Source organism: Bos indicus x Bos taurus, chromosome 19 (genome assembly GCF_003369695.1).
Source record: "Bos indicus x Bos taurus breed Angus x Brahman F1 hybrid chromosome 19, Bos_hybrid_MaternalHap_v2.0, whole genome shotgun sequence".
Lineage (NCBI taxonomy): Eukaryota > Metazoa > Chordata > Mammalia > Artiodactyla > Bovidae > Bos > Bos indicus x Bos taurus.
In genome coordinates, this window is record NC_040094.1 from 36,091,225 (window position 1) to 36,117,319 (window position 26,095).

At 53.1% G+C, this 26,095-nt stretch overlaps 1 protein-coding gene and 1 non-coding gene across 12 annotated transcripts in view; one reads left to right on the forward strand and one right to left on the reverse strand.

Annotated features, from left to right (window-relative positions):
- The window catches only part of MPRIP (myosin phosphatase Rho interacting protein), a 92,896-nt gene extending 67,031 nt beyond the window's left edge, over positions 1–25,865 (reverse strand). For all 11 annotated transcript variants that reach the window (XR_003506688.1, XM_027516841.1, XM_027516843.1 and 8 more), the window contains exons 1-3: positions 25,456–25,865; positions 3,061–3,138; positions 790–855 (exon numbers count right to left, since the gene is read on the reverse strand). Coding sequence is in view for 10 of the 11 variants with exons in the window: in XM_027516841.1 (XP_027372642.1) it covers positions 790–855; positions 3,061–3,138; positions 25,456–25,578 (267 nt within the window). In the remaining variant the exon portion in view is untranslated. The remainder of the gene's footprint in view (positions 1–789; positions 856–3,060; positions 3,139–25,455) is intronic.
- TRNAG-CCC lies at positions 8,195–8,267 on the forward strand. The gene has a single exon. It is a non-coding gene; the product is annotated as a tRNA-Gly (tRNA).
- Positions 25,866–26,095: the final 230 nt, after the last annotated feature.

Sequence of the window (26,095 nt, forward strand, 5' to 3'; positions counted from 1 at the left end):
CCACCAGAAATCCACGTGTCCACCGGACTGCGGCGTCCTCTGCTCACACCCCTGCAGCAAGCAGATGCACTCTGAAAGGGTGGGGTCCACCGTGCTACATGTGTGAATGGACGTTCCCGAACCGTCCCAATTAAAAACGCTGAGCGCACACACACTCACACATTCCAATGGACAGGAAAAGGTACTCAGTTTTGGAATTCAGTCATACTTCAGATTAGTCAGGACAGACCATCTCCTTTAGAGAAAAGGCCAGGAGACAAAATGAGTGGAAAAGAAAAGCCAGAATATTGCACCAGGTTGGTAAATATCCCTCCAGCCCAGGAAGCAAACTAGGCAGATGGCAGGACAGGACGGGGCCTGTACACCCAATTTAGCGACAGGAACACCAACCCCGTAGCCAGGAGGCCTCTGAACAATGAATCGGATAAGCGATACCAATTACAGCCACAGACCTGAGAGGAGCCCTGGGCCAGGGTAGGGGGGTCTGCAGAGCCCGGCGGGCACAGGCCCACGCAGGGCCACCCCACCCACCTGCCCTGCAGCCCCTCCACTTCTTACTGAGGGGCTCCTTCTCCCTAAACAGAAAGGACCTCCTCCCTCACCACTGACTCTCACCCATGGCCATAGAAGGTACCTCAAAGCAAAGGTCAGGGCTGTTAAGGGCCACTGCAACTAGCTGCCACACGTGCTTCAAAACTCCAGGCTTCGGAGCAGAAGCCGCAGTGAGAGCACAGAGCTGAAGAGGCCTGGCAAAGGCTGGGGCAGAGTGGGACGGGAGAGCTCACTTACCATCTCGTCCAGGGCGTAGCGCAAGAGGCCGTGCTCGTAGAGGATGAAGAACCGGCGCTGCCATTTCTGCAACAAAACACAGAGGAGTTGGGAGGGTTCTGGCTGCCTCCTCACGCGGAGCCCCTGCACCTGAGGCTGTCACCTCAGTGACAGGCCTGCCGCTGAGGCCTGCGGGCAGCACAGCTTCCACTTCCGGGGCCCCGGGGTGGAAGAGCAGGGCCTCGTCAGTCAGGACTGGGCCAGCAAGAGGCCCAAACCCAGCATGTCTCCAGTTACTGAGGCTGAAAAAGCTGCCTGGTCTGTTTCAATCTGCGAGCTCTCCTGAGCAGGAGCCATGCCCGGATCAACTTTCTCTCTTCCTCATGTACCAAGCACAGAGCTTATTACAATACGTGTGCGTTCATAATTTGTTGAATTACCTGACCTGATTATGGGATAACCTGTGAATTGCTAGGCACTGATTCCCCACTTCTGGGAACATCTGGAAAAGTGATATAAAAGGGTTGTTCCAGTGAGCCACAGGGAGTGTAAGAAAGGGGAAAGTGAGCCAGGCTCCAAGATTCACTGAGGAGGAGAGAAGTAACAAAAATCAAAACTGAGGAGGGGCAACCAGTGGGAATGGTTCTGATATCCAGGGAGGGACTGACCAGAAAAAGGGGCCTCTCCCTGCCCTCTACCCAAAGGCCAGGCCACCGGGGCTGATGGAAGCCCAATGGCACTGACATGGGGATAGAAAGGCCCTCCCTTTGAATGTGTGGGGGCAGGGGGCGTGTCTAGAACATGAGACTGTTGGGCCCCAGATCTCAGAGCTCGTCATGAAGACCCATAATCTATCTTCAACAAGTCCAGCAAAATTCATACTTCTACTGGCAATAAGGCCACAAGAATGAACTAAAAAAAAAAAGAATGAACTAAAATATCATGGCTCTTTAGTTTGCACCAGAATTATATCATTTATAATAATGATTTTCCCATCAGAAGCTGGAAATGGCAATTCTATTGCCATTTAGTGACCTAAATACAAAATAGGAGAAAGAGCTGCCCCCCAGTTACTGCAGCCACTGAACAGAGTAGCCCCCGTGGTCTTCACACCCAGGTGGCAGGCACAGGGCACTCATGTGGCCTTGCAAGAGGGCCTGCAGAAGGCTGGGCCACCTGGGCCCTTCCCGAGAAATATTCCCAAGGCTCCTGTGCTGCTGCTGCTGCTAAGTCGCTTCAGTCGTGTCAGACTCTGTGCGACCCGATAGACGGCAGCCCACCAGGCTCCCCTGTCCCTGGGATTCTCCAGGCAAGAATACTGGAGTGGATTGCCATTTCCTTCTCCAATGCGTGAAAGTGAAAAGTGAAAGTGAAGTTGCTCAGTTGTGTCCGACTCTTAGCGACCCCATGGACTGCAGCCTACCAGGCTCCTCCATCCATGGATTTTCCAGGCAAGAGTGCTGGAGTAGGGTGCCATTGCCTTCTCCGAAGGCTCCTGTGAGTTGTTTTTAAAATTAAAACCCATTCCAGAGGAAGCCTGAAGACCCCAGATACAAGGCATGTTCTACGGGTACCACGGCCCCATCCCAGAGTGTGACACTCAGGCTGGGGCAACAGAGACCCAGGGGGGGAAGAAGCCCTCCGGAATCAGGGGATGGCAGGGGTGGGCAGCAGTTCCCGGAGGAGGATACGTGGAAGAGGAAAGCCAACTCTAACTGGAGCCAAATCCAAGGGGACCTCTGACAGAGGAATAAGCACTGACTGGGCTGCTGCTGGTCTGACATCTCCCTGCTCCTCTCTCACCTGCTTGAGCAGCAGCCTGTGTTCAGCAGAACCCGGCCCCCAGGGGCTGGGTGCCCAGCAGAGATGGGACAGAAGCCAAGTGGGCCCTGGAGGCCACCTCCCTTCACTTGTGTTCATCTGCTGAGCCCCCAGCTGGGGAGGAAAGGAGGAGAAGAGATGGGCTGCAGGAGCAGGACCCCAGCACTGAAGCAACAGGGAACCTAAAGAGCACAATGCAAACATGTGCTGAACTGCCCTCTGACCTTTTCCATTTAACTGTTTCTAGAGCTGACTCACAGAACAGGTAGCATTCTTTTGAATGAAAGGCGAGGTACAACTATGTGTAACTGAGGCTGTTCCTGTGGGCTCTGCAAGCTCACTGAGTAAGGGTTTCCTGTGGATCCTACCATCCTAGGACCCACAGCTCACTTCCCTCCTCCCATAGTCCATCTGCCTCGGAACACCCTCTCTGGTGAGTCCTCCCCCAAGAATTCACTCTGAAGTCCTTACCCGAGACCGGTGCACTGGGTTGTCGAAGTCCGTCCCGTCTGGAGCCAGGAGCAGCCAGCCACCATAAATGGGCTTTGCCTAGAGGAGAGAAGGAGGGCCGGTCATCAGTGACCTTGGACAGGTTCGACGGGCAAGCTGATGCCAAGCTGACAAGTGTCCCCTGGAAGAGAATCCACCTCTGCTCCAGGCCCTCCACACATGCACCCACTCCCAGCAGGACACGCACTGGGGAGCAAGAGACTCCAGCAGGCCGGGAGCGCCCGCTATGGAGACAGGAGCATGAAACCCAGCAGGAGTCCAGACAAATGGAGAACACAAGGCTCCTAGGGGTAGACACTGCCCCGCAAGTTCCTGATCAAGCCACCAGGGTCACATTCTTCATCACCACGTGAGCTCCCGGCACCAGGGAGAGCCTGTGACCAGCACGGCCAAAGGCCCTCGTCCTGAGGGCACAAAGCCTGGGAGCAGAGACACTGCTTCAGCCATCGCCACGAGCATGGCCAGAGAACTGCCAACTCGCCAGCTGCATGACCTTGCTGAAAACCTTTCCAGTTTCATCTTCACATGCGAAAGTAAGTATGACAACAGGTGCATCTGCACCTCATGAATCTCACGTGAGGACTGGTGAAACACAGCCCAGCACAGGAAGAAAATGGCAAGGCCGCTGGGAACAGTCTTTAAGGTTACACTTAAAATCCCTATGGCCCAGAATCCCACTCCTAGGTGTACACAAACCCAAGAAAACTGGGAGCAAGTGCTCAAATAAAAACCTGGATGTGAATGTTCACAGCAGCACCATTCACAATTGCCAAAGAGCAGAGACAACCCCAGTGTCCATCAGCAGATGGAAAATGTGGCCCATCCATTCACTGAAACGGCATCCAGCGATACAAAGGCATGAAGTGCTGACACGCTCGCTGCGACACAGCTGAACCTTAAAGACCTTATGCTAAGTCAAGAAGACCGACACAAATGACCGCAAATTACATGATTCCACTTACATGAAAGGACCAGAATAAGGAAATCACAGAAAGAGGAGGCAGGTGAGTGGCTACCAGGATGTCGAGGGAGCAGGAAATGGGGAGAGGCTGATAACAGGTGTGGGGTTTCTTTGGGGGTGATGAAAATGCTCTGGAATTAGACAGTGGAGTTATTTGCATGAACTGGTGATTATGCTAAAAATTACTAAATTGTATGCTTTAAAAGGGCTTCCCTGATGGCCCTATCAATGAATTGACAGAGAATTCTCCTGTCAAGAATTCTTGACAGGAGAACTCTGTCAATGCAGGAGATCCAGGTTTGATTCCTGGTCTGGGAAGGTCCTTTAGAGAAGGAAACGGCAACCCACTCCCTATTCTTGCCTGGAGAACCCCATGGACAGAGGAGCCTGGCAGCTGCAGTCCGGGGGATCACGAAAGAGTTGGATACGACTTAGGGACTGAACAACAAATGCTTTAAAAGACTGAATTTAATTTTATGGTATGTCAATTATCTGAAAAATTGTATAAGAGAGGGGAAAAAACAACCTGAGTACAGAGTCTGGCCTAAAAAGCCTTAATAAATGATGGCTAGTTTTGTATTTCTTACATCCAAAGAGTGCCCCCTCCCCCGAGACCCCGGCAGTAGGCGTTCAACAGGGGTTAAAGGATGAAGACACCAGACTCCACCTCCCTGTGTGGCCACACCAGACCTGAGAACCGGCAGCTGAGGCACAAACAGCAAAACAAATCAAAACCCAAACCTTCCGCCTGCTGTCTACACACAGACTACCCTAGGGTCCTCTTAGCATGCGCTTTACTCAACATTTCCATATTGGGAGGCCTTGTCACATCAACTCATTTTGAAAAGCTGTAGAATCTGTGACTCGCAGAGGGGAGGTCAATTGCCAGAGGTCACAGAGCGTGGGGGTGAGCATGTCTAGGCTCCTGCAGGGCCCTGAAACCCAGGGAAAGCACTGGCTTCTCCCTGTGAACAGAAAGAGGGGTTTCGGGCATGGGGTATGGAGTAGGCTGAAGGAAGGAAGCAAGACGGGCTTTGATGAAACATGTAAGTGGGTGCTGGCAGGGAACCAGGAGTTAGCGGGACATGGCCCAGAAGGACTGTGGAGTATGTGGGATGAAATACTGCCTGGGAAAGCAGAAGCAAAGAGAACAGAGGTCTGTTTTCTCAGCAAGCACCAGAGGCACCCAGCCGTCCCCTAGGCAGACAAGCACACTCGGCCTCTCTGCCCCACTGGGAGATGCACACACAGGACAGACGGGTTGGTGCTGGGGGCTGACCCCTTGTACCCCAGCCAGGTGACTCCCCACCATGGCCATGGGTGCAGGTCTCTGGCCTGTGACATCAGGAGGTTAGAGCCCAAGGCCATGTCTCCTCAGTTTCTGTATGGCTTCCATCACATACCACCCTCCCCTTTTCTGGCTCCAGGGCTTTGGGGTGACCACATTGTCAGCTACACCTACCTGTCCTCTCCTCAAAGGGGCAGTGAGAGACATGGGCTTGGCCAGGGCCCTCAGAACCTGGCCTGCAAGCAGCATCATTATTCACTCAACGAACATCTCCTCGGCGAGCCTACCAGCACCACCTCATCTGGTGTGACTTCCTTATACGAATCACCCCAAAGCAGACCCCACCCGGGTGAGTAGGGCGTCCTGAAAGGTGGGAAGGCTGGGCCAGAGGAGGGCATGAGGCAAGAGACAAGGGCTCCAGCAGCCCAGTAAGTGGGCAGTGTTATGCAGGAGCGTTTACCAAGGCAAACCCTACTGACAAAGGGCAGCCGGGGCTGCCCAGGACAGAGGGGACAGACGGGCTGTCGGGGGTGACGGCTACAGCTAACAGGGTTCCTTTTGGGAGGATGACAGCATTCTCAAACTGACTGTGATAATAGCTGCACATCTCTGGGAATACATTAAATCACTGAACTGCACAGTTTAAATAAGTCAACTATATATGGTATGTGAGTTTCATCTCAATAAAGCTATTAAAAAAAAAAATCATTTACCAAGGCCTACGTCAGGCAGTGGGGAAGCAGAAATAAATAAGAAACTGCTCCCCCTCCATGGGTTCACAGTCCACAGCAAGCGAACCGGGAACAAATGGCCTGTGAGGAGGCAGCGGTTGGGGAGGGGAGCACTGGCGATCATGGGCACGGCTGAAGCGAAGGCAGAGGCAGGAGCCCGTCCACCAGCAGGGCTGCTTCAGCTGCCGCCCGCCCTCAAGTCGTCAGCGCCTCTCAGTGAGGCCTCCAGACCCGGAACCCCTTCCACAAGCCTGCAGAGCCGCACCCGGGGACGCGCTCTGAGCCTCCTGCTCCTCAGGGAACCTCAAGCTAGACATGCCCACCTGCCCTCGGTCCACAAGAAGGGTGCCCCAGCCTGCAGCTGCCGCCCTCAATGTTTCTCAGAGGGTCTAAAAATGGCAACAGCTGGCCTGGCCGTGCCGGCGAGTCCAGAAGCGCCCCGCACAGCCTCTGTCCCCACAGGAGAGGTTTACAAGCCACAAGCCAGAGCTTTGTAGGGCAGTATCCCTCCTGTTCTTGCCTACCTCCCCTGGGAGCCCCCAGTGACCTGACATACAGACTCTGGTGACCCCAAAGGCAGCTGGCACAGGAAGTGGGCTCTAGAAACTCCTAGTGGCCTGTAGTTTTGTTGCTGTTTTCTGCCTGGGTGACTGGGGTTTACTTTAAGGGGCAGGAGGACAGGAGAAGCAGGTAACTTCTTGATACTGAGGGCCCAAAGGATGGGACTTTGGGAGTTCTGTTTCAAGCAGGCCACAGGGAGGAAGCCCACTGGTCCAGTCCCTGTGCAAAAGTCACCATTTGGGACCACCCGCTGGGCCTCTCTCCCTTCCATTAAACTCAGCCCCGCCTCACACACCAATAAACCAGAGGCTGCACTTCCGCTGACCTCTGGGAAGAGGCTGCTTGCTGGTGGCTGTGGCATCCTCCTCAGCCCAAAGCCCTTTCGAAAATGCTCACTTGACATTTCTGCTTCAAGATGGGGTGAATGTAACGTCCCTATGCCACCCACTAAGCACAAATAAAAGCCTGGATACTGTATGTTAGACAAACCTAAGGAGACTTGAAAAGCGGGAGAGGAGGCTGCAGAGGGGCTGGGCGCTCAGGAGCCGAGGCACCACCGGGAGTGTGCAGCCTGGGTTTCTTCCGGCCTCACTGTCCCAGATCAGGGTCTGGAGGAGAGGCCACACGGAAGCCCCAACAGGCACAGACAGAAAAAGCCTCAGGAAAGGCTCTCCCTAGTCGAAGAACCAGGGAAGGGACAACTTGGAAAAACAGAGAACTCTTCCAGAGTAACCAGCCTACCCCAGTCGGACAGAAGAGACACCACCACACTCCTACCCTCCCCCAGCAGAGGCCAGACTTCCAGAGACTTCCTACTCAGTAGGGTGAGGTATTGGGACAACAGGCAGGGGCCTGGGACTGCCCTGCTCCCCCAGCAGTAAAGGTCCCCTCCCTCTCCCTGCTATCCGAGGAGGACACCTGAGGGGCTGCACCCCGCCCCCTACGGCAGCAACCACGCACCTCCTGCCTCAAGTGTCCACGGAGCCCACTGAGGAGGCAGGAGGCAGCAGCCCTGCTTCCCCTGCTGGGCAGTGCTAGAAAAACCCGACTGAAAGAGAAAGGTCAAACACAGCCCAAAGTCACCTGGCGTGACACAAAACTGTCCAGGTTGAAAAATCACCATGATACCAAGAACCAGGAAGGTCGATGCCAACACCAGGGCGTCAGGCGTGTCAGAATTATCTAATGGAGGTTTAAAGCAACCATGCTACATGGTTCAACAAGAAATTATGAACATGCTTGGAATAAATGAAAACACAGAGAGCCTGAGCAAAGAAATAGAAGCTCTAAGAGCCAGGTGAAAATTCTGAAACTGTAAAATACAATAACTAAATCAAAAGCTCAATGGATGGGATCAAAAAGCAGAAAGATGGGAACAATGGAATGAACCAGTGAGCTGGAAAACAAAAGAACAGAAATTGCACAGACAACACAGAGAAAACAGACTGAAAAATAAGAGAACAGAGTCTTAGGGACCTGTGGGACTGTAACAAAAGACCTAACATCTGTGTCGCCAGAATCCTGGAAGGAGAAAAGGGTTAAAATACTAGGACCTCCCTGGTGGTCCAGTGGCTAAGATTCTGAGCTCCCAATGCAGGGGGCCCAGGTTCGATCCCTGGTCAGGGAACTAGATCCCACTTGCCGCACCAAGAGCTACCATGCTGCAACGAAGATCGAAGATCCCACGTGGTGCAACGAAGACTCAGCACAGCAAAACAAGTATTTTCTAAAAGTACTACTTATAATCATAAAAAAAAATGAAATACTGGACCTCCCTGCTGGTTCAATAGATAAGAATCCATCTGCCAATGCAGGAAACATGGGTTTGATACCTAGTCTGGGAAGATTCTGGATGCCACAGGGCAACGAAGACCACGTTCCACAACTACTGAGCCCACGTGCTACAACTGCACACCCAGAGCCGGTGCTCTACCACAAGAGAAGCCACAGTAACGGGGGGCCCAAGCACTGCAAGGAAGAGGAGCCCCCGCTGAGAGCAGCTAGAGAAAGCTGGGGCACAGCAACCAAGACCCAGAGCAGCCATAGATAAGCAAACAAACACCCAACTACAACATAACCCAGGAACTGCATTCCTGGACACATTCCAGAGAAACAAAAGCTTACACTTCACAAAAACTGTATGTCAGTGGTTACTGTCTCTTTTATTTGTAAAGGCCAACAAAAACCTGGAAGCAATGTAGATGTCCTTCAGCGAATGGGTGGTTAATCCATGCACACTGCGGAATACTACTCAGCAATTAAAAGGAAACAATTGGTGATATACTCAACTTGGATGAGTCTCCAGAGAATTAGGGTGAGTGGAAAAGTTAACCCTGAGGTTACGTGATGTACGATTCCACTGACACAACATGCCTGAAATATGGAATTTCTAGACATGGAGACAGACTTGCAGCTGCTAGGAGTTAAGGAGGCAGCAGAGGTAAGAGGACAGGAGGACTGTGAAATGCCCTGTAGTTTTATTAACATAAGATGCAGCCACTGAGGGAAACTGGGTAAAGAATACAGAGGATCTCTCTGGATTGTATCTTACATCTGCATGCAAAACTACAATGGTCTCAAAATAAAAATTTTAATTAAAAATAAAAACCAAAAACCTATTACTTTCAGATACTTGCTCCACACACACAGGCATATGCCCCCCAGAAGAGGACCCACTGCAACCCAAGAGCAAAGAGGTTTAGCCACGAAGGCTTCTGCAGTCCACAGGGGCCAGCCCCAGGCCAAGCAGCCTGCCATGGCCTCAGCTTCTCCTGAGGCCACAGGCACACGCAATTTCTGAAGGCTATCGACCGGACCATGCGAGCTTCTTCATCCCCCTCCCCCTGCACCACCCTCCCGGGGCAGGCCTGGGTTCCATCAGGCCAAGTGGGACACATCCAGGCCTCTGGACACAGCTGTCCAATCACAACCAGCCCTACGGCGTCCAGGCATTACGTGCTGGGCTCTCAGCTTCACAGGGCCCATCTGAGGCTCAAAGAAAGGAGACGTTTGTTAGAGACTTCTGACAGGCTGCAAGGCTCGCTCTTCTGTCCCCCTCAGCTTCACCTGTCCCAGAGCACAAGGGGCCCTAAGAAAAGCAGACACATCCCACAGTGTGGCACCCACAACCATCCATGCAGAAATGCGGGTACCACCTTCCCACCCCTGTCATCCTAAAGGCCCCCCACACAAGTACCTCTCCTCCATGGGCAGGAGTAACCCCTCGTCTCTACGCAGGTCCCTTCAAGTAGAGTAACCGACCCAGAGCCAGCTGCTCACCGAGAACTTACTGGGGCTCCCCTCCTCCAAGCTGTGCCCATACTCACACCTCCCATGAATAGAAAACTGTCTTCTGGCCTCGGGGCTCTGCATACACAGGCCTCTGCAGAGAGGAAACCCCACCCTGCAGCAAAGCCCTGCTTACCCCCAGGCCCTTCTCCAAGCCCCCCCGCCATCTCCAGCCCTTCTGCTTTCACATCCCACCTTTGTTCAGCAAGGTGCCCAGTGCAAAGCAGGGCCACCTGACACGTGAGTCAGTGGACACACTGAGGCAGCACTCGGCTGCTCCCCACTTGTCCTCCAGGTGCTGCTGCAAGGCCTCCGAGCCAGGACAGGGTGAGCCCAGGCCACACCTCTACCTTCCACACACGGAGCCCAGTCACCAGGAGGAACCTGTCCATCCCCGACACCAAGGGACAAGCTGAGAGCTGAGGAGCACGTGGACAGGCTGGCCTCCAAATGTCCTCCCTTTCCTGAATCCAATCCCCACCAACACCACGTGCACCATGGTGGCCCTGACAGAAAGCAGAGACGACAAAGGAAAGCCGGCACTCTAGGAGCAGCCAGGCGGCCACACGTGGAGAGAACTCGTCTCCCTGCTCCTCCCTGGCAATCCCACAGCCAGACACGGCGCCTAAAGAGACAGCACAGAGCAGCAACTCGGCATGGGTTTGGAGCTCAAACCAAACCGGGGCGGGGCTTAGGGCCAGCAGTGCTCAGGGGAATGAGCCCGAGTGGACCTGGCACGCGAGACGGCCCCAGAACAGCGTGGAAGGGAGGGCTGTAGAGCATCCAAGGCCAGCCCGGAGCGGACCCCAGGATGCCTGAGTCAGGCGGGGCAAAGCATGCGAACCCCACACAGGCACCCTCACACAAGGCTGGACATGTCAGCTCCAAGCACCAGCCTCATGAAAGTTCTTCAAGGATAGGGGTCCCACACAGCCTTGAAGACAGACCCATACTGTGGGGGCCAGCGTCCCAGCTCAGGGGCATTCCTGGGCCAAGCTGGAGGATGAGGAGCTGCACAGAGGCCTGAGGTGAGGATCTAGCGAATGCTCCGAGGATGGGATGTTTGTAGACTGAAGCTAAGTGCTTCTGAGGTTGGCTCCCTGCTCTTCTTTTCCCCAAGTTTTTGTGGAAACGCTTCCATGCGCTCATAGCAAACAGGTTTTTCGATATCTTCTGCATTTCTATTCCAAAAGGAGAAATGATGCCTGGGTAGCAGCTGTCTGGCTATCTTTATGAGCATGTAAATCACAGGAGATTTTGAGGTCGCCTGTCTTTTCTGGGACATGTGGAGGTAAATCAGTAACACAAAATGTGGGCACACGTCCAGGTCAGCCTGAAGCCTTGCCCTCACCTTGTCCCGGCCACCTGAGAAAGAACACTCCATCTAGGCAGACCGCAGCGGGAGGCCTGTCCCACCTGCCTGACCCACACCTGGGTCAGCACACGCCCCCACAAGCCACTAGAGCAAGACCCCAGGCGCGTGGGCTTCTCACTTAGAGCAAACCTACCAGGGCAACCAGGTCAGCCATCCCTGCAGATCCCACCTCAGGCTTCTCCTCCCAACACATCGTGGGCCACTGTGCTGGGACTCGTCTCTAAGACACGTCCAAGGGTCTCAAGCCCTCAGCAGAGAACACTGTCCTGCTGCTTTACGGCCATTCAGTTCCAGACCCAAACTACACTCCTCCACGTGGGCACACCTGCCGGCATGAGCTTCCCGGGCATGTCATCTGCCTCTGAAAGCCAGCAGAGGATCATTGGCCACTGCCAAGACGAGCACAATCGCGGGGCAGCCCCTGCACCCGATTCAACACCATCAGGACCTAGGGTGAAAGAAAGTGTGGCTTCTGAGAAAAGGGAGCCACGAGGTGAGTGGCCCTAAGGATGCACGCTGCATCGAGTGGGCGCGTGGGCAGGCTTTCCGAGATGCCCTTCAGTCTGCTCTGCTACCCAGCCGTCCTACTCCCCAGTGCCAACAGTCAACACCCACGACTTGCAAGGCAGGTCACTGCACCAGCCACTTCACTCACGCACTCTGTACCACTCTTCCTCATCTCACATACAAGGAAACCGCAGTGTCTCAACAAGTGTGAGTCAAGGCCACCTCCCGTATCGTGCCTCTAACCTCTGGACGCACAGAGGCGAGGGTGGGACAAGGCGAGGCCGAGGCCACATCAGTGAGCCACTCCCAGGAGTAAAGCTGGCGCCACCCCAGCAGGATGCACGAACCCAGTGGGTATTCTCCTTGGGGGTCTAGTCCTGACCCTGTCACTAGGGCCTCCCCAGACATCCCTCCACCTGAGGCCTGGGATCTGCGTGGAGTCCTGATTCGTGGTCCCTGTAAGGAGCTCACCACAGGATGGACCACAAGCCACCCTCCATGGAGCTGTCCACCTGGCATGGCCAGGCACCAAGGGCTGTGAAGGGGTTTAGGGAGCGGACAGAGGCCATGAGGCTCTTCCTCAGAAGGAGTCTTTCCTATCTGTGCACACAAAGACAGAAGTGCAAGCACGGGCTCCCACCTCTGCCCAGAAAAAGCAGAGCCTCATAAGTAGAGCAACTCCATCCATTTAGCATCCAAATTGGGACACTCTGGGAAATGAGCAGGGAGCCTACTAATTACACCAGGACACATGGCCCTAAAGAAAGAAACTTACAAGAAACGCAGTTTACACATCTCTGCTGCTAAAAGTCAGGTTGCAAAGACAACAGAGCCACAGAGAATACCTACAATGAGACAAAGACACAAATCGTGGAGCTAAGGGTAAGGACCTCGGCAGCAGGGAGCAGCGAGGAAGGATGTGGAAGAGACCTCCGTGAGGAGCAAGCACAGGCCAATGGCAGAGATGGAGGTCAGGGAGGCCAGCTGGCATGTGAGGAGCCCCACGCTCCTCCCAGCAGCAGCAGAGCCTCTCACACAGTGCCGCCCCCTCCCTGGGAGCACGTTACAGAGTGGGGTTCCCGGGGGGTGGGGGGCGCATCCCAAACGGCCAGGCGGCTGGAGCCTTTGGGGCCCTCCTCAGAGCTCTAAGCCCGAGAATCCTCTGACAGGCCTACCCTGCGGCCAAATCAGAAGTAGCACAGGACAGAGGCAGAGACAATAAATACTTGATGAAACAATCACCCGAACGCCAACTGCTCTCAGCACAGAACACATCCACACTGCTGCCACACACCTGACCACAGCCGAGCCCCAAGCTGTGTGTGCAGATGTGCACACGTGGGTGCGACACAGCAAGGCCAATGCCGTGGCAGTCCAACACGCTCCTGGGGACCTGGGGTAACTAGGATGGAGCAGAGGACGGAGGTGGAATCTGCAGCGTTAGCTACACATGGGGCAGCAAATGCCAAGCCAAAAATGACAGAAATACAGGAAACAAAGATGTCAAATAATGGCTTGGCAAAATGTGGGCTGGGCTTCCCTGGTGGCTCTTTCCTGGCAAAAACCCCGCCTGCCAAGCAGGAGATGTGGGTTTGATCCCTGGGTTGGGAAGATTCCCTGGAGAAGGGAATGGCTTCCCACTCCAGTCTTCTTGCCTGGAAAAATCCCATGGACAGAGGAGCCTGGCAGGCTATATATAGTCCACGGGGTCGCAAAAGAGTCGGACACAACTTATTGACCAAACAACAAGCAGAAACCAAAACTGAGATGGGGATAATAATGGCTTTGGGTTATTTTTGTAACAACATACTTTTTTGAGGCATAATTCACGTACCATACAACTCCTCTGTTGTACAACAGGTGTAAAATTCAATACAAATTCAGGTTTGTATTGCATCCATCACCACCATCAAGTCTAGAACAGCTCGTCACCCTGGAAAAGCAGCCCTATGCACTTTAGCTGTCATTCCCACACACCCTCCCCCAGGGTCCCCAGCAGCCACTAACCTGCTTTACGTCTTCACAAAGTTGCCTAATAGGGACGTTTCACACGAACGGAATCGGGTAACACATGGTCTTCTGTGCCTGACTTCACTCACTGAGTGTATGCTTTCTAAGCTCAGCTGTGCTATAATGGGTGCTTGTCTCACTCCTTTTCATGCCCAAATAACATTCCGTTGTGTGGACGGACCACATTTGTTTACTGATGACACTGGGGTTGTTTCCCCTTTTTGGTGACCGTTGTTAAAAATCCTTTAAGAGAGATCAAAGAAGTAAACAACAGCTGTCTAACTGACCCCAAGTCCCTTGGCGACTAGCTCCCAGAAGCTTCCCAACACCTCGCCATTCAGGGGTGCACCAGCATCTCCCTGCATCGCCTGGCCTTCAGCTCCCATGGCCCCCGACCCCAGGACATTGAAGCCCCAGCTTAGCTCCTGCTCAACAGGATCTTCAGGAGGGAACGGAGGTTGGGGCAGGGGGTGGCCTTGGCTGCTCCTGCACACAGGCACAGCCCCTCCAGGTCCTCATCCTGGACTCCTCCGCCCGCCCATGCCATCTCTGCCCCTGCACCCCACTGTCCACAGTGCTGAGGTCTGGCCCGTGCCCGATGAGGTGCTTCCCAGTGCAGCTCACAGCAGATCTCCACGGGACCCAGCAATACCCCCACAAGCCAGTCTCCACCCTGAAGAGCTGAGGAGTCAGACAGATGTGTGTTCACAGCAGCACGATTCACAACAGCCAGAGGCAGAACAGCCCAAGTGTCCATCTACAGACAGACATAAACAAAATGTTCTATGCCATAGAATGCAATATTCATCCAGAAACAAGCAGTACACACTGATTTCGTGTTACCGCGTGAACTCTGAAAACATGCTCGGTGCAAAAAGCCAAACAAAAGGTGACAATTTCTACAATTCCATTTTGATGAAATATCCAGAATAGGTAAATCTGTAGGGACAGAAAGCAGACTGGTGGCTGTTGAGGATGGGGGTGGGAAGTGGGATAAAGCTGCTCAGTAGTAATGGATGTTCTTTTGGTGTGATGAGATGTTTACATTACAGAGTGCTGGTGACTTTAGCATATCGTGATGAGATGTTTACATTACAGAGTACTGGTGAATTGAGCATATTGTGCATGTGCTAAATCCAAGTGAACTGTACCCTTTAAAATTATTAATTTTACATTTCATGAATTTTACCACAAAAAAAACCCAAAAACTCACATACAGAGCTCACTGGATCCCAGGCCCCGAGATGGGAGGGCACGCAGCCACCAGCCTGCTGGCCACCACCCCTCATTCCCCAGCTCAGCTTCCTGCTCACCCCTCTGCCCACACACATGCCCTACAAGTCCAGTCCGTGCCCAGGCCTCCTCCCTGGACTGCAGCAGCTGGAGGAAGAGGGGAAAGGAACACTTTAAAAAACCCCTTCCCTGTTTGGGCTTGACTAGGAGCCCGTGGCCACAGGATTTTTGGAACATGACGCCATTTGTGGCAAAGGGAAGAATGCATGGGACAAATTTTGGAGCCAATGGTTTTGCAGGAAAAAGTCACACCCTGTCCCTCAAAAAGCAGTGCTTCCTATAAAGTGACAGGTAGGACAGGAGAGTCTGATGAAAGGAAGTGAGAGAGAGACAGGAAATGTAACAAGTTCAGCCCAAGCTTCGCCTCCACTCCGCCCTTCCCAGCACACACACACTCCGGCAGGGCAGGTCCCAGACGTGAGGGGCCAGAGGCCACACAGGGCCAGAGACCTAAGGTCCAGAAGGCTGGCCTGAACCCACTCAGGTCCGTTTGGGAACCCTGGGAGGAGGGTCCAGGTCAGACTGTCTGCGCAAGTTCCAGGACCTCGTTCCATCTTAGTTTTCTTATCTGTCTAATTCATAAGGCTGCCGTGAATGTAAATGAGTTAGCAGTGGCTGGGCACACAGCAATTACTGTCAGCTCTGAATCCCACCACTGCCACAGAAAATAATCCCAGAGCACATCAACTACTCCTCCACCTAAGTATAGAAAACCACACCAGAGACGCCTATGTGGCCGGTACGCTGGCTCCATTCCCAGGAAGAAAACCCTAAGCTCACAGGTTTCCAGGAGGGAAGGGAGATGTAGGGATGAGAGTCAACGGGCTGTCTGCCGAGATGGCACCTGCCTGTTGACAAGCTAGACTGCAAACTCTCACAGGGAGCCACGTCTGCTCATTTAGACCCCACAGAAGGGTGCCCTTGGCAGAAGGCTCCACGCCCTGAAAGAGTGTGTGATCCCTAAAGGATGTGGGGCAGTGGGGGAGAAAGCCAGAGGACCCATCTGCCAGCTGAGGCGAGTTATCGAAGCTGGTGACCCAAGGGCCTGGGCCAATCTCCTGCTCACTGCCCAGCGACTCAGTACCAGGCCCGGCTGCTGCTCTCTATGCTCCTCCGGCCCTTTCACCCAGGCCCACTGCACAAGCTTGGATTCCCAGACAACTGTTCCCAGGGGCACCTGAAGGATAAGCAGCTTCTCTTAACCCTCTGCCACCTTGCTGACGGCAACTGAGACAGTTCCACACGAAGTGACTTCTGAAATTGGGGCGTGCCACTGCCATTCGACTAAACAACTGCCCTTCCTGGGACTGACAGTGTGCATTTCTCTGGGCTCGGCAGGTGCTCAGGGGTGCCTACTGTCCCGGCTGCTGGCCTCTGGAGCAGCCCACACCCTCCAGTGGTAGGTCTTAGTCCAACGTACCTGGCCTCTCCAGTTTTGTCATTGTTGTTTTTGCCACACAGAGCAGCATGTGGGATCTTAGGTCCTTGACTAAAGGGACAGAACCTGTGCCTCGTGCAATGGAAGCACAGAGTCTTAGCCACCAACCACCAGGGGAGCCCTGCCTCTTCGCTTCTTATACTCTAAAAATTCTTAAAACTGGTTCACTCTTCATACTTAAACATGTTCTGAAAATCAAACCCACACAAGCAAACGGACTATGGTCCTTCCAATCCCTAGGGGCTGATGTAGGGCAGCTGCTAAGTGGTGCCAAGCAGCTCACAAGAGAGGGGCAGCCTGGGCTTCTGTTGTGTGGGCACCAGGTAGACAGACAGAGTTTGAGGGCAGCCATGCCACAGAATCTCATCACAGAGGCAGGTCCCCTCTCGGGGTCACCACGTGCCCACCACACACTCAGGCGTTTACAGAGCTGAGGCTTGCTCTTTCCTGCAACCCCATCCTCACAGGCACCCAGACGTGGGTCTTGTTGCAGCCCCCATTTTCAGAGGGAGGATGCAGACACTTAGACTCTGAGTAAGTTGCTAAGTTGCTTAAGCAGCATAAGACCCAAATCCGAGCTGAAAGCCCCCGTCCTCAACCCTCCCATTCCCTTACCCGAGCACGTGTGAACTAAAAGTGGGACTGTGTCAGATTTGTAGGTCAGAGCGGTCCCCAAGCAGAAGACCCGCCAGCTAAGGTAGAGAGGCTCTGAGAGTAGCACCCGGGGGACCTGGACTCTTTCTCTGGTTCTCCTGGGACTCTCAGCAGCTGCTCCCCTGCCTGGCCCCTTGAGCTGCACACCAGGACACTGGGAGGGGAGAGAACATGGAGTCTCCCTGTTCCAACCAGGGCTTTAGGATCTGGAGATCAAGGACACAACTACTTCCTGATTCGGAATCCTCAGGGGAAAACAGTGCTTCCCGTTCAAGGCTCACCAAAGGTGTGGTCACTGCAACAGGCCAGCAGCCTGTCCAGGAGATGTGCAATACCCCAAAGCTGAGATGTTAGGACCTGCGAAATGCTCTGCCCTTCCTATGCCCCCCACCAACTAAGGAATCCAAGTCAGGGCAAGGCCCTGTCTCTGACAGAAAGGTTAACATTTGCTTTCTGACAGAGTGGGCAAACAGAACTCTGAAAACTCCACACTGGCCTTCCTGTGACCTAGGCTGAACCTCTCTGGGTCTCAGTGGCTCCATCTGCTAACGGGGACAATCCTTCACCTGCTTAAGGGTGGGGGGATCAACCAGCCCCTCAGGCCCCTTCTCCTTGGGGTAGGAATTAGAAGTCCATTAAACAGCTTCAACTTAGTTTGCAGACCTCGGCCTCCTACTGAAACCTTAACAGGTTAACAAGTCACAGTGGCCTTCCCAGGAGAAGGGAGGCCGGGCTCCTGGCCGCATATAAGCTGGCATGGGAACCAGGTGGAACACAGCCCATCCCTAGGCAGCTCAGTGACCTCAGGCTGATCTAACCTAACCCTGACCGGTTCTCCATGTCCCTACTCCATAGGCGGCCATGCTGCCCCCAGCCCTGCTCGCCTCCCCAGCTGAAGACAGTGGAAGGAGGTCATGGTACTCACAACACCGGATCCAGGGCAACGCAGGCTCAGGAGGACTGCACAGGCCTGTCCATTCACCCTCAGTGCAAGCTGACCCCAAGCCTGGGGGCAGGACACCATTCAGCACAGCACACACACCAAGCTGAGCGAGGGGAGGAAGGAGCCAGAAGGGTTACAGGCTTCAGGCAAGAATCAGGCTATGGTTTCATGTGAACTGGGATGACCCTGAGGAAACCAGCAAGTGGTTTGGAAGAGTCTAGTCCAGTCTCCAGAGACAAAATGCCAAGCCTCTGGCTCTCCTGCCCCCAAAGGAAGTGAGAACATAAGATCAGTGGAGCTGGGCGTTTGGGGGTCCCAGCCACAGGGCAGCTGTGAAAGAGCCCAGACCGCTTCACAGAGCCCTCGCTGCTAAAATCAAAGGGACCACAAAATCTCAGGCAGAGGCTTCAAACCTGCCCCTCGTACTCTCAGAAACAACTGGAGGGCCCATGTGTGAGAAACAAACAAACGGCTGAGAGGCCACGTGCCAACCGCCTGTCGCCCAGAACCATGTCACTTCTCCGGCTTCATACATGCTTCTGTACGAGACTCCTTTGAGTAAAAGGTGCTGCAATTTAAAGTTTGAAAACTGCTGACCTGGTTCAACCATGTTGTCTCAGATGGGAAAGTGATGCTCAGAGAGTAAGTTTTCAAGGATAAAGGAAGCCTGTTTTCTCAGATTAATTGCTTCGAAACCAGCCCCCAGCGCTCCCCCTCCTCCCCATGTCCTGCCCGCCGCCCACAGCACGAGGGTGAAGGCAGCAGAAGCGCAGTTCCCTCCAGCCTCTCCTCCCTGGCTCAAGGCTCTTTTTTCACATCTAGATGGCAACTTGGTAACAACTTAAAGATAAGTATTCCAAGTCAAATTTATTTCAGCTAAACAGCATCAGGGTGCCAGTGATCTGGAGAGAGCCCAAACAAAGGCTGTTCCCCACAGGAGAGGCCCTTGGCATCCTTTCTGGAATATTAATTACCACAAAGGGAGATGGTGGCCTTCACAGGCCTGGTCAGTACTCTCCATCCATTCCGTTAGAGAACTAGACCACTCCTGAGAACAAAATGTGGGCAATGGCTTTAGAGGTGGGAAGCTGAGGCCAGGAGAACACAGGTGACCTTTCTGGGTCACCCTGCAAGGTCTGTGCCAAGAATAGAACACAGGTCTTCCATTGTAGCCCTTCTGCATGGCAAGGGAACAAGAACTCAGAAAGAAAGGTCAAGCAGCAGGCTAGAAGGCTGGGGAAGCAACGAGGAGGCAGCCGCAGAGCACTGAGCAAACACAGAGGGTGGTGCCCGACGCAGGCACCCCACCTCCACGTGCCCCCACCACCCACCCTGGGCTCCCACTCGCTCCCCACAGCAGGTGTCTACTAAGCCCGGGCCAGCCAGCACCCTGCTCTCCTCTGCCCTGCTGGGCAGTAGGAACCAGAGCCCAGAGCTCTCAAGTACAGTAAAAGGAGTCACCAAAAGAAAAGTGACTTTCAAAGAAAGAACCCCTGAAGTTGGCAAAAACACACCATGAGGGGATGCAGATAAGAGTGTCAGTCCCAGCTGATACTCTTTTTGTAGCTCCAGGACTCTGAACGCGAGCTGAGGAGGAAAAATCCACAGGCACAGCCTTCCCACCCTGGGCTTCCCCGGAGGGTCTCAAGAACCCAGCTGTGGGCCAGGCCACTGCAGCCAGAGCCGCCCCATTCATCACTGTAGACAACAGCCAGCCACACGTGGACACTGAGCACTTGGAATGAGGCTAGTCTGGACCAGGTGCTGTAAGGTAAAGTGCACATAACAGCATGTTTACATGTTGAAACAGTAATTAATGTTTTAGATACATTAGGTTAAATATAATTAAAATTACTCTCACCTGTTTCTTTTTACTTTGTGGCAACCAAAAAATTTTAAATTACCTATCTGGCTTGCATTACAGTTCTACTGGACAGGGCTGGTCTAACGGGGGGGGGGGGGGCAGAGGGTGAGGGGTGGCAGTGGGTTGGGGGTTGGAAAGCTATGTATGCTCACTCCAGAGGCCAAATCTAGCCCACTGGTTACTTTTTCTTAAGGTCCCGAGACCAAGAATGGTTTTTACATTTTAAAATGGTTATATAAGTACGTACCTAAATGCCTCAATTTTGCCTGTGGTCCTACAAAGCTGAAAATATTATCTGGCCCTTTAAGAAAGTATTTGCCAATCCCTAGACTCTAGAAACAAAACAATCAGATACTCACTCCAGAGACACTAGAAGCAGAGGGCAGGTTTAGGATTTGTGTGTGTGTGTGATTCTTGAACTTTTTTTATTGAGACAAAATTCACATCACATAAAATTAACCACTTTCAACAGAACAGTTCAGTGGCATTTAGTACATAGTGTTGGGCAAACAGCTTCTCTGTCTAAGATCACTCCAAAACAGAACCTTGATCCCATCAGCAGGTATGCCCTGTTCCCCTCTAACCAGAACGCTTGCAACCACTAATCTGCTTTCTGTCTCTACAGATTTACCTGTTGTGGACATTTCATATCAACGCAATCATACAGTATTTGACCTTTTGTGTCTGACTCTTTCACGTAATATCAGTTTTTGAGGGTCAATCATGTTGTAGCACGTCTCATTACTTCATCCCTTTTTTATAACTGAATGATACTGTAGTGTACGGACAGACAATAATTTCTCTGTTCGTCCACTGATGAATACTTGGGTTGGTGCTACTTTCAGCTATTGTAAATAGTGCTGTTAGAAACATAGGCATAAAACTATTTGTTTGAATACCTGTTTCCAATTCTTTTGGGTATATGCTAGGAATGGAATCACTGAGTCACGTGCTGATTCTTTTGAGGAAGTGCCAAGCTGATTCCCAGAGCAACTGTACCATTTTACACTCCCAGAAACAACGCACGAGGGCTCCAACTTCGCCACATCTTCACCACACTTAACACTTTCCCTTTTTCTTCTACAGCCATCCTGGTGGGTATGAAGTGGTACCTCATTGTGGTTTCAATTTGCATTTCCCTAATGACTAATGATATTAACCACTTTTCATGTGCTTGTTTGGTCATTTGTAAGGTCTGGGACTTCTGACACACCCTTTACCAAACTATCTACCAAGCTGAATAATCACAAATCTTCTAAAATGGGTGGGCATGAAATCTTTCCGTTGTTTCTGAGATAAATGTTAAGTCAAATAAAGAAGTTCCATACCCTGGAACATCTAAGAAAGTCACAGAAGAGAAATGATGAACTGACTGGTGAAATGATTCACAAGGACAGCAAGGCCTGGTCTACCCACCTCCATGTCTGGGATTGCTACCCCAATGCCCCAGAGGCCCCAGCGGCCCCAGCACTGGAGTACGAGCGCAGCAAGGGGCAGAATTAGACTAGGGGGCTGAGGGAAGACACAGGAGGGCTGAAGAGCTAGGAAAGACCAAGACCAACCTCCTCTTTCTCCTGGAGAGAGACAACCCAGCCAAGGTCCCAAAACAGTGCTAGACCAGGGACCAGAACTGAAGTTTGGTGATTTCTTTCACAAACAGCCGTGCTTAATGGTGCACAAGTCAGCTGGAGAGGGAGACATCCAGCCAACAGCCCCAGGAACCCAGGCTGGCACGAGGACCCGGAAGCCAAGACCCCTCAGTTCCAGACCTGCTGCTCCCACTGACCAACAAGCCTCCCCCCTCTCGTTTCACTCTACACAGCCTCATGAGCAACTCCATTCACTTCTATGGCATCAGAATTCCCACCGGGCCTCAACCCCTCCTCCAGCTCTAAACAACTACCTAAGCAGGTGATTCCACCTAAGGACCATATTGGACCTCCACCTCCTTGAAGTCACATGTACTGCTTTTTTTACTCGGGAATTCCCTACTCCCCCAAATCTACTCCAAATCTGCTATTCTCAACTGCCGTTAAAGGTACTTTTACCCAATCAGGTTTCCTCAATTCCCACCTCTGATCGACTACCAATGTCTTGTTCCCAGTGTCAGCACTGACCTGGAGAAGACCTTTACAGACATTTACCTGGACTTCTTCAAGAGCATCTATTACAGCTTCTGCCTTTAGCCAGAATTATTATCTTCCTACAACACAAACCCAATGGGTTAAAAAGCTAAGCACAGGTAATTCTCTGGAGGTCCAGTGGTTAGGACACCATGCTCCTTTCACTGCCAAGGGCCCAGGTTCGATCCCCCCGTCAGAGAACTAAGATTCCCACAAGCCACACAGTGTGGCCAAAAAACACAAACAAAGTTAAGCATAAAAATAATATTTGCTTACTTATATTAGAGAAAATATTAGAGGCTATTCTATAATGCTGGAAATAAAACCTTTATAAGCATGACATTAAAACTACAAACTATAAAGGAAAACATGGAAACCTAACTGCATTCATATTTAAAACTACCATATAAAGGCTTCCCAGGTGGCTCAGAAGGTAAAGAATCTGCCCGCAGTGTGGGAGACCCCGGTTCAATCCCTGTCCCGGAAGATCCCCTGGAGAAAGATATGGCAACCCATTCTAGTATTCTTGCCTGGAGAGTTCCATGGACAGAGAAGCCTGGCAGGCTACATACAGTCCATGAGGTCACAGAGTCAGACACAACTGAGCGACTAACACACACATGTAAAAAGAGGAAAACACCTTACATTCACTTAAACACAGTATATAACAGGTACTGCAACCGCTGAGCCTGCGTGCTGTAGAAGCCTGCACGCCACAAGACGACCCAGGTACCAAATTAGTATGTAGAGTGGGAGTCAGCAAACCATGGCTCCAGGCCAATCCTCCCAACTGCCTGTTTTTGTAAATGAAGTTTTACTGGAAACAGCCATACCCCTTAGGTTACATCTTGTCTATAGCAGCTTCACACAGCGGCTTTTGTTGTACAGTGGCAGAGCTCCATAGTAGCCACAGAGGTCTATGGCCCACAAGGCTGAAATATTTACTATCTGACCTTTTACAGAAAGTTTGTGGACTCCTGACCTAGAATATATACAGAAAACTCCCACAACTCAATGGGATGAGGGGTTGGGGGGGACTAACCTGATAGAGAAATGGGGAAATAATATGAAAATCCACAAAAGAAACAAAATATACCCAACAAATATTATTAAAAGAGGCTTAACCTCACTGGTAACTTGGGAAATTATTATAGAACTAAATCATTTGATAATACCCAGTCGTGGCAATGATAAGATATACAGTCTTTTCCGGAAGACAATTTGATGATTACCTGGAAAAAATATATGTATGTATTTAATATATTTTATATCAATTCACTCATTCTATTTTTACAGATCTTCCCCCAGAGAAATACTTGCACTTGTGCGTGTGCAGGTGCGCACACACATACCCAAAAGCAGTTAGAAAGCTGTTCATTGAAGCATTCACTATCTATAACAACTAAACCAGTAAGGAACCTTGCTGCCCAGCAATAAGGTAATGGTTAAACTATGGTACATCCCGGACAATACAAAATGCAAAACAAGTTTGGTATACTGATATGTATGACCATGAAAATGGCTACAAGACATCATCAAGAAGAGAGAAAAAAAATTATGTGGCAGAGCAAAAATGCACACAGTTTAGGTTAAAAAAGATTTTTTCACTGTACTTGACTCCGTGTGTATGCAGAGAAATGCATAGGAGAACAACTAACGGATAAACGCCTTAAAGAGGAGGTAGCCTCGATGATCCCTAATCTATCTTCCAGCCTTGACAGTCTAAAATAAGCCCGGGGCGGGAGGGGCAACAGGAAGCAAGGACTTGGGGAAGACTGATGGGAACCGATTGGCTGAGGTTTCCTAATGGAGCCATGAGGATGGGGTGGAGGGGGGGGCCGGATGCAGGGAGCAGCAGCTAAGGCTGTTGGCAACCGCCCTAAGTCTCCCTCCTCTTTTCAAGAGCAGTTTCTTCCTAAAAGATCCCAGGAGGTAGAAGCCTGGCGTAATCCCTCCAGGCACAAATAACCCAATCATTTCAGAAACTACCATTCCACTTGTGCCTGGGAGGGCCCAGGCCTATTTCAAAACCTACAGTTCAACTGTGAATACACTGCAAGATTAAGGTACTTTTAAATTTGCAACATCCACCCACGAATCCAATTAATAATCAGCATTTTTTAAACAGATACATTTCAAATATGCAGATTTCATTCCAGTTCAACTAAGCTTAAGAATCAGAAAACAAGCCCTTTGAGGTGTAAACACTCAATTTAAGCAGCTGTCTAGAATAACTAGAAAACTCTCAGAATAACCCTTGCCAAGACCAGAAACTTTCTAAATTCAAGTTTACTGTTCTGCAGGTGATTCTTGTTTGTTTTTTAAGCTGTAAAAGGAAAAAGTTTACTAAGGTATCACGCCGCTTTTCATAACAGCCTGGTGAGGGAAGATTCCTGCTCCCAATTTATGGAGAAGGAAATGAAACTATACCGAGCAAACGGACTTGTTCAAGGTCACACACTTGCCAGTGACAGCAAGCCTAAGAAGCTCGGTCTCCTGAGTCCTGGTCCAGGACCCTCATCGTCACAGGAACTGCTTCCCCGGGCGAGGAGTCCGGTGGAGAGAAGGGCATGTCCCTTAGAAGCCCACTCACCACCGGGAGTGGGCCCTGAGGTCCTGACGCTCTGACTCTGCCGCCCCGGGTGTGGAGTCTCGGTAACGGGAGTCTTTTCCTGGCCGCTGGGGACGGCGGCGGGTCCCGTGCCGTCATCCCTGCCAGGCCACCCACTCCGCAGCGAGAGAAACGGCCCACCCCGGCCACTGGAAAGCGGTGAGCCGGTGGAAGGAGCCGCCGCGACGAGGTCAGCTCCCAACCCCGCGCAGAGAGACCAGGGAGACCTCGAGGAGATGGGGGCCGGGGAGAGGCCGCGTGGGGGCACGACGGCCCAGGAAGCGGGAGTGCTCCCGCCGGGCCGCAGAGCCCAGCTCCGGAGGCCGGCCGTCCCAGTAACCCCGCCCGGGCACGCGGGACGGCCCGGCGCCGCGCTGTGGGCGGGTTTCCGCCGCCGAAGCCTGCGAAGCCCCCCGGGGACGAGGGACGCGGCCGGGAGCTGCGACTCTGGGGGCGGGGAGGCCGCGAGCCCCTCCTGCCGGCGGCCCGGGGTCGCGTCCGGAGCGAGACCCGGACCCAGGCCGCCCCCGCCCGGAGCCACCGGCGAGAGATGGCGGGGCGCGGAGCCGGACGGCCGCAAGCGGCCCCGCGCTTTGTTCCCCGCGCTCGGCCGGGCGCCCCGAGCCGCCGAAACGCATGAGTCACCGGGCAGCGAGCGGAGGGCGCCGCTCGTCCCGCGGGCGCCGCTTTGTCCGCCCCGCCCGCTCACCTGCGTCAGGTCTTCGTCGTTAAGCAGATGCGACTCGCGGGGCTTGAAGCAGTTCTGACACTTGCTCTTGTTGAAGATGTTGGCCTGGAATTTCCTGCACGGGTTCTCCTTGGCCGCCGACATGGCCGGGCGCGGGCTCAGGCCGGGCGCCGCCGCATCCCCGGCCGCCGCCTCCAGCCGCGCACGCAGGCCAGAGCCTCAGAGAGCGCGCGGCCCTAGCCGCCCGCCCGCGCCGCCGCCGCCGCCGCCGCCCGCCGACCCCGGGCCCATGGACGCGGCCTCGCGCGCCCGCTCCCGCTCCCACTGCCCCGCCGGTCCCCGCGCTTGGTGCCCGCGCAGCCCTCGGCGCCCGCAGCCGTAGCGAAGGGGAGCGGAGCGCCGGGCGCACTCCAGGGCGGCGGGCGCGCGCGAGGAGGCGACGGGCCAGCGCGCGGGGCGGGGCAGCGCGCGGGGCGGGCCCGCGTCCCGGCGCGATCGGCGCCTCGTCGGACCAATGGCAGCTCCACCTCCCGGCTAACAAAGAAACCCTCTAGCCAATGGGAGTCGGGGGAGGGACAGCAGGCGGCCTGGCGCAAGGTAACTTGTGTGTAGGCGGAGGAAGGCGGGGAGTGGTGGGGCGTTCAGGCTTGGTGGACGGGCG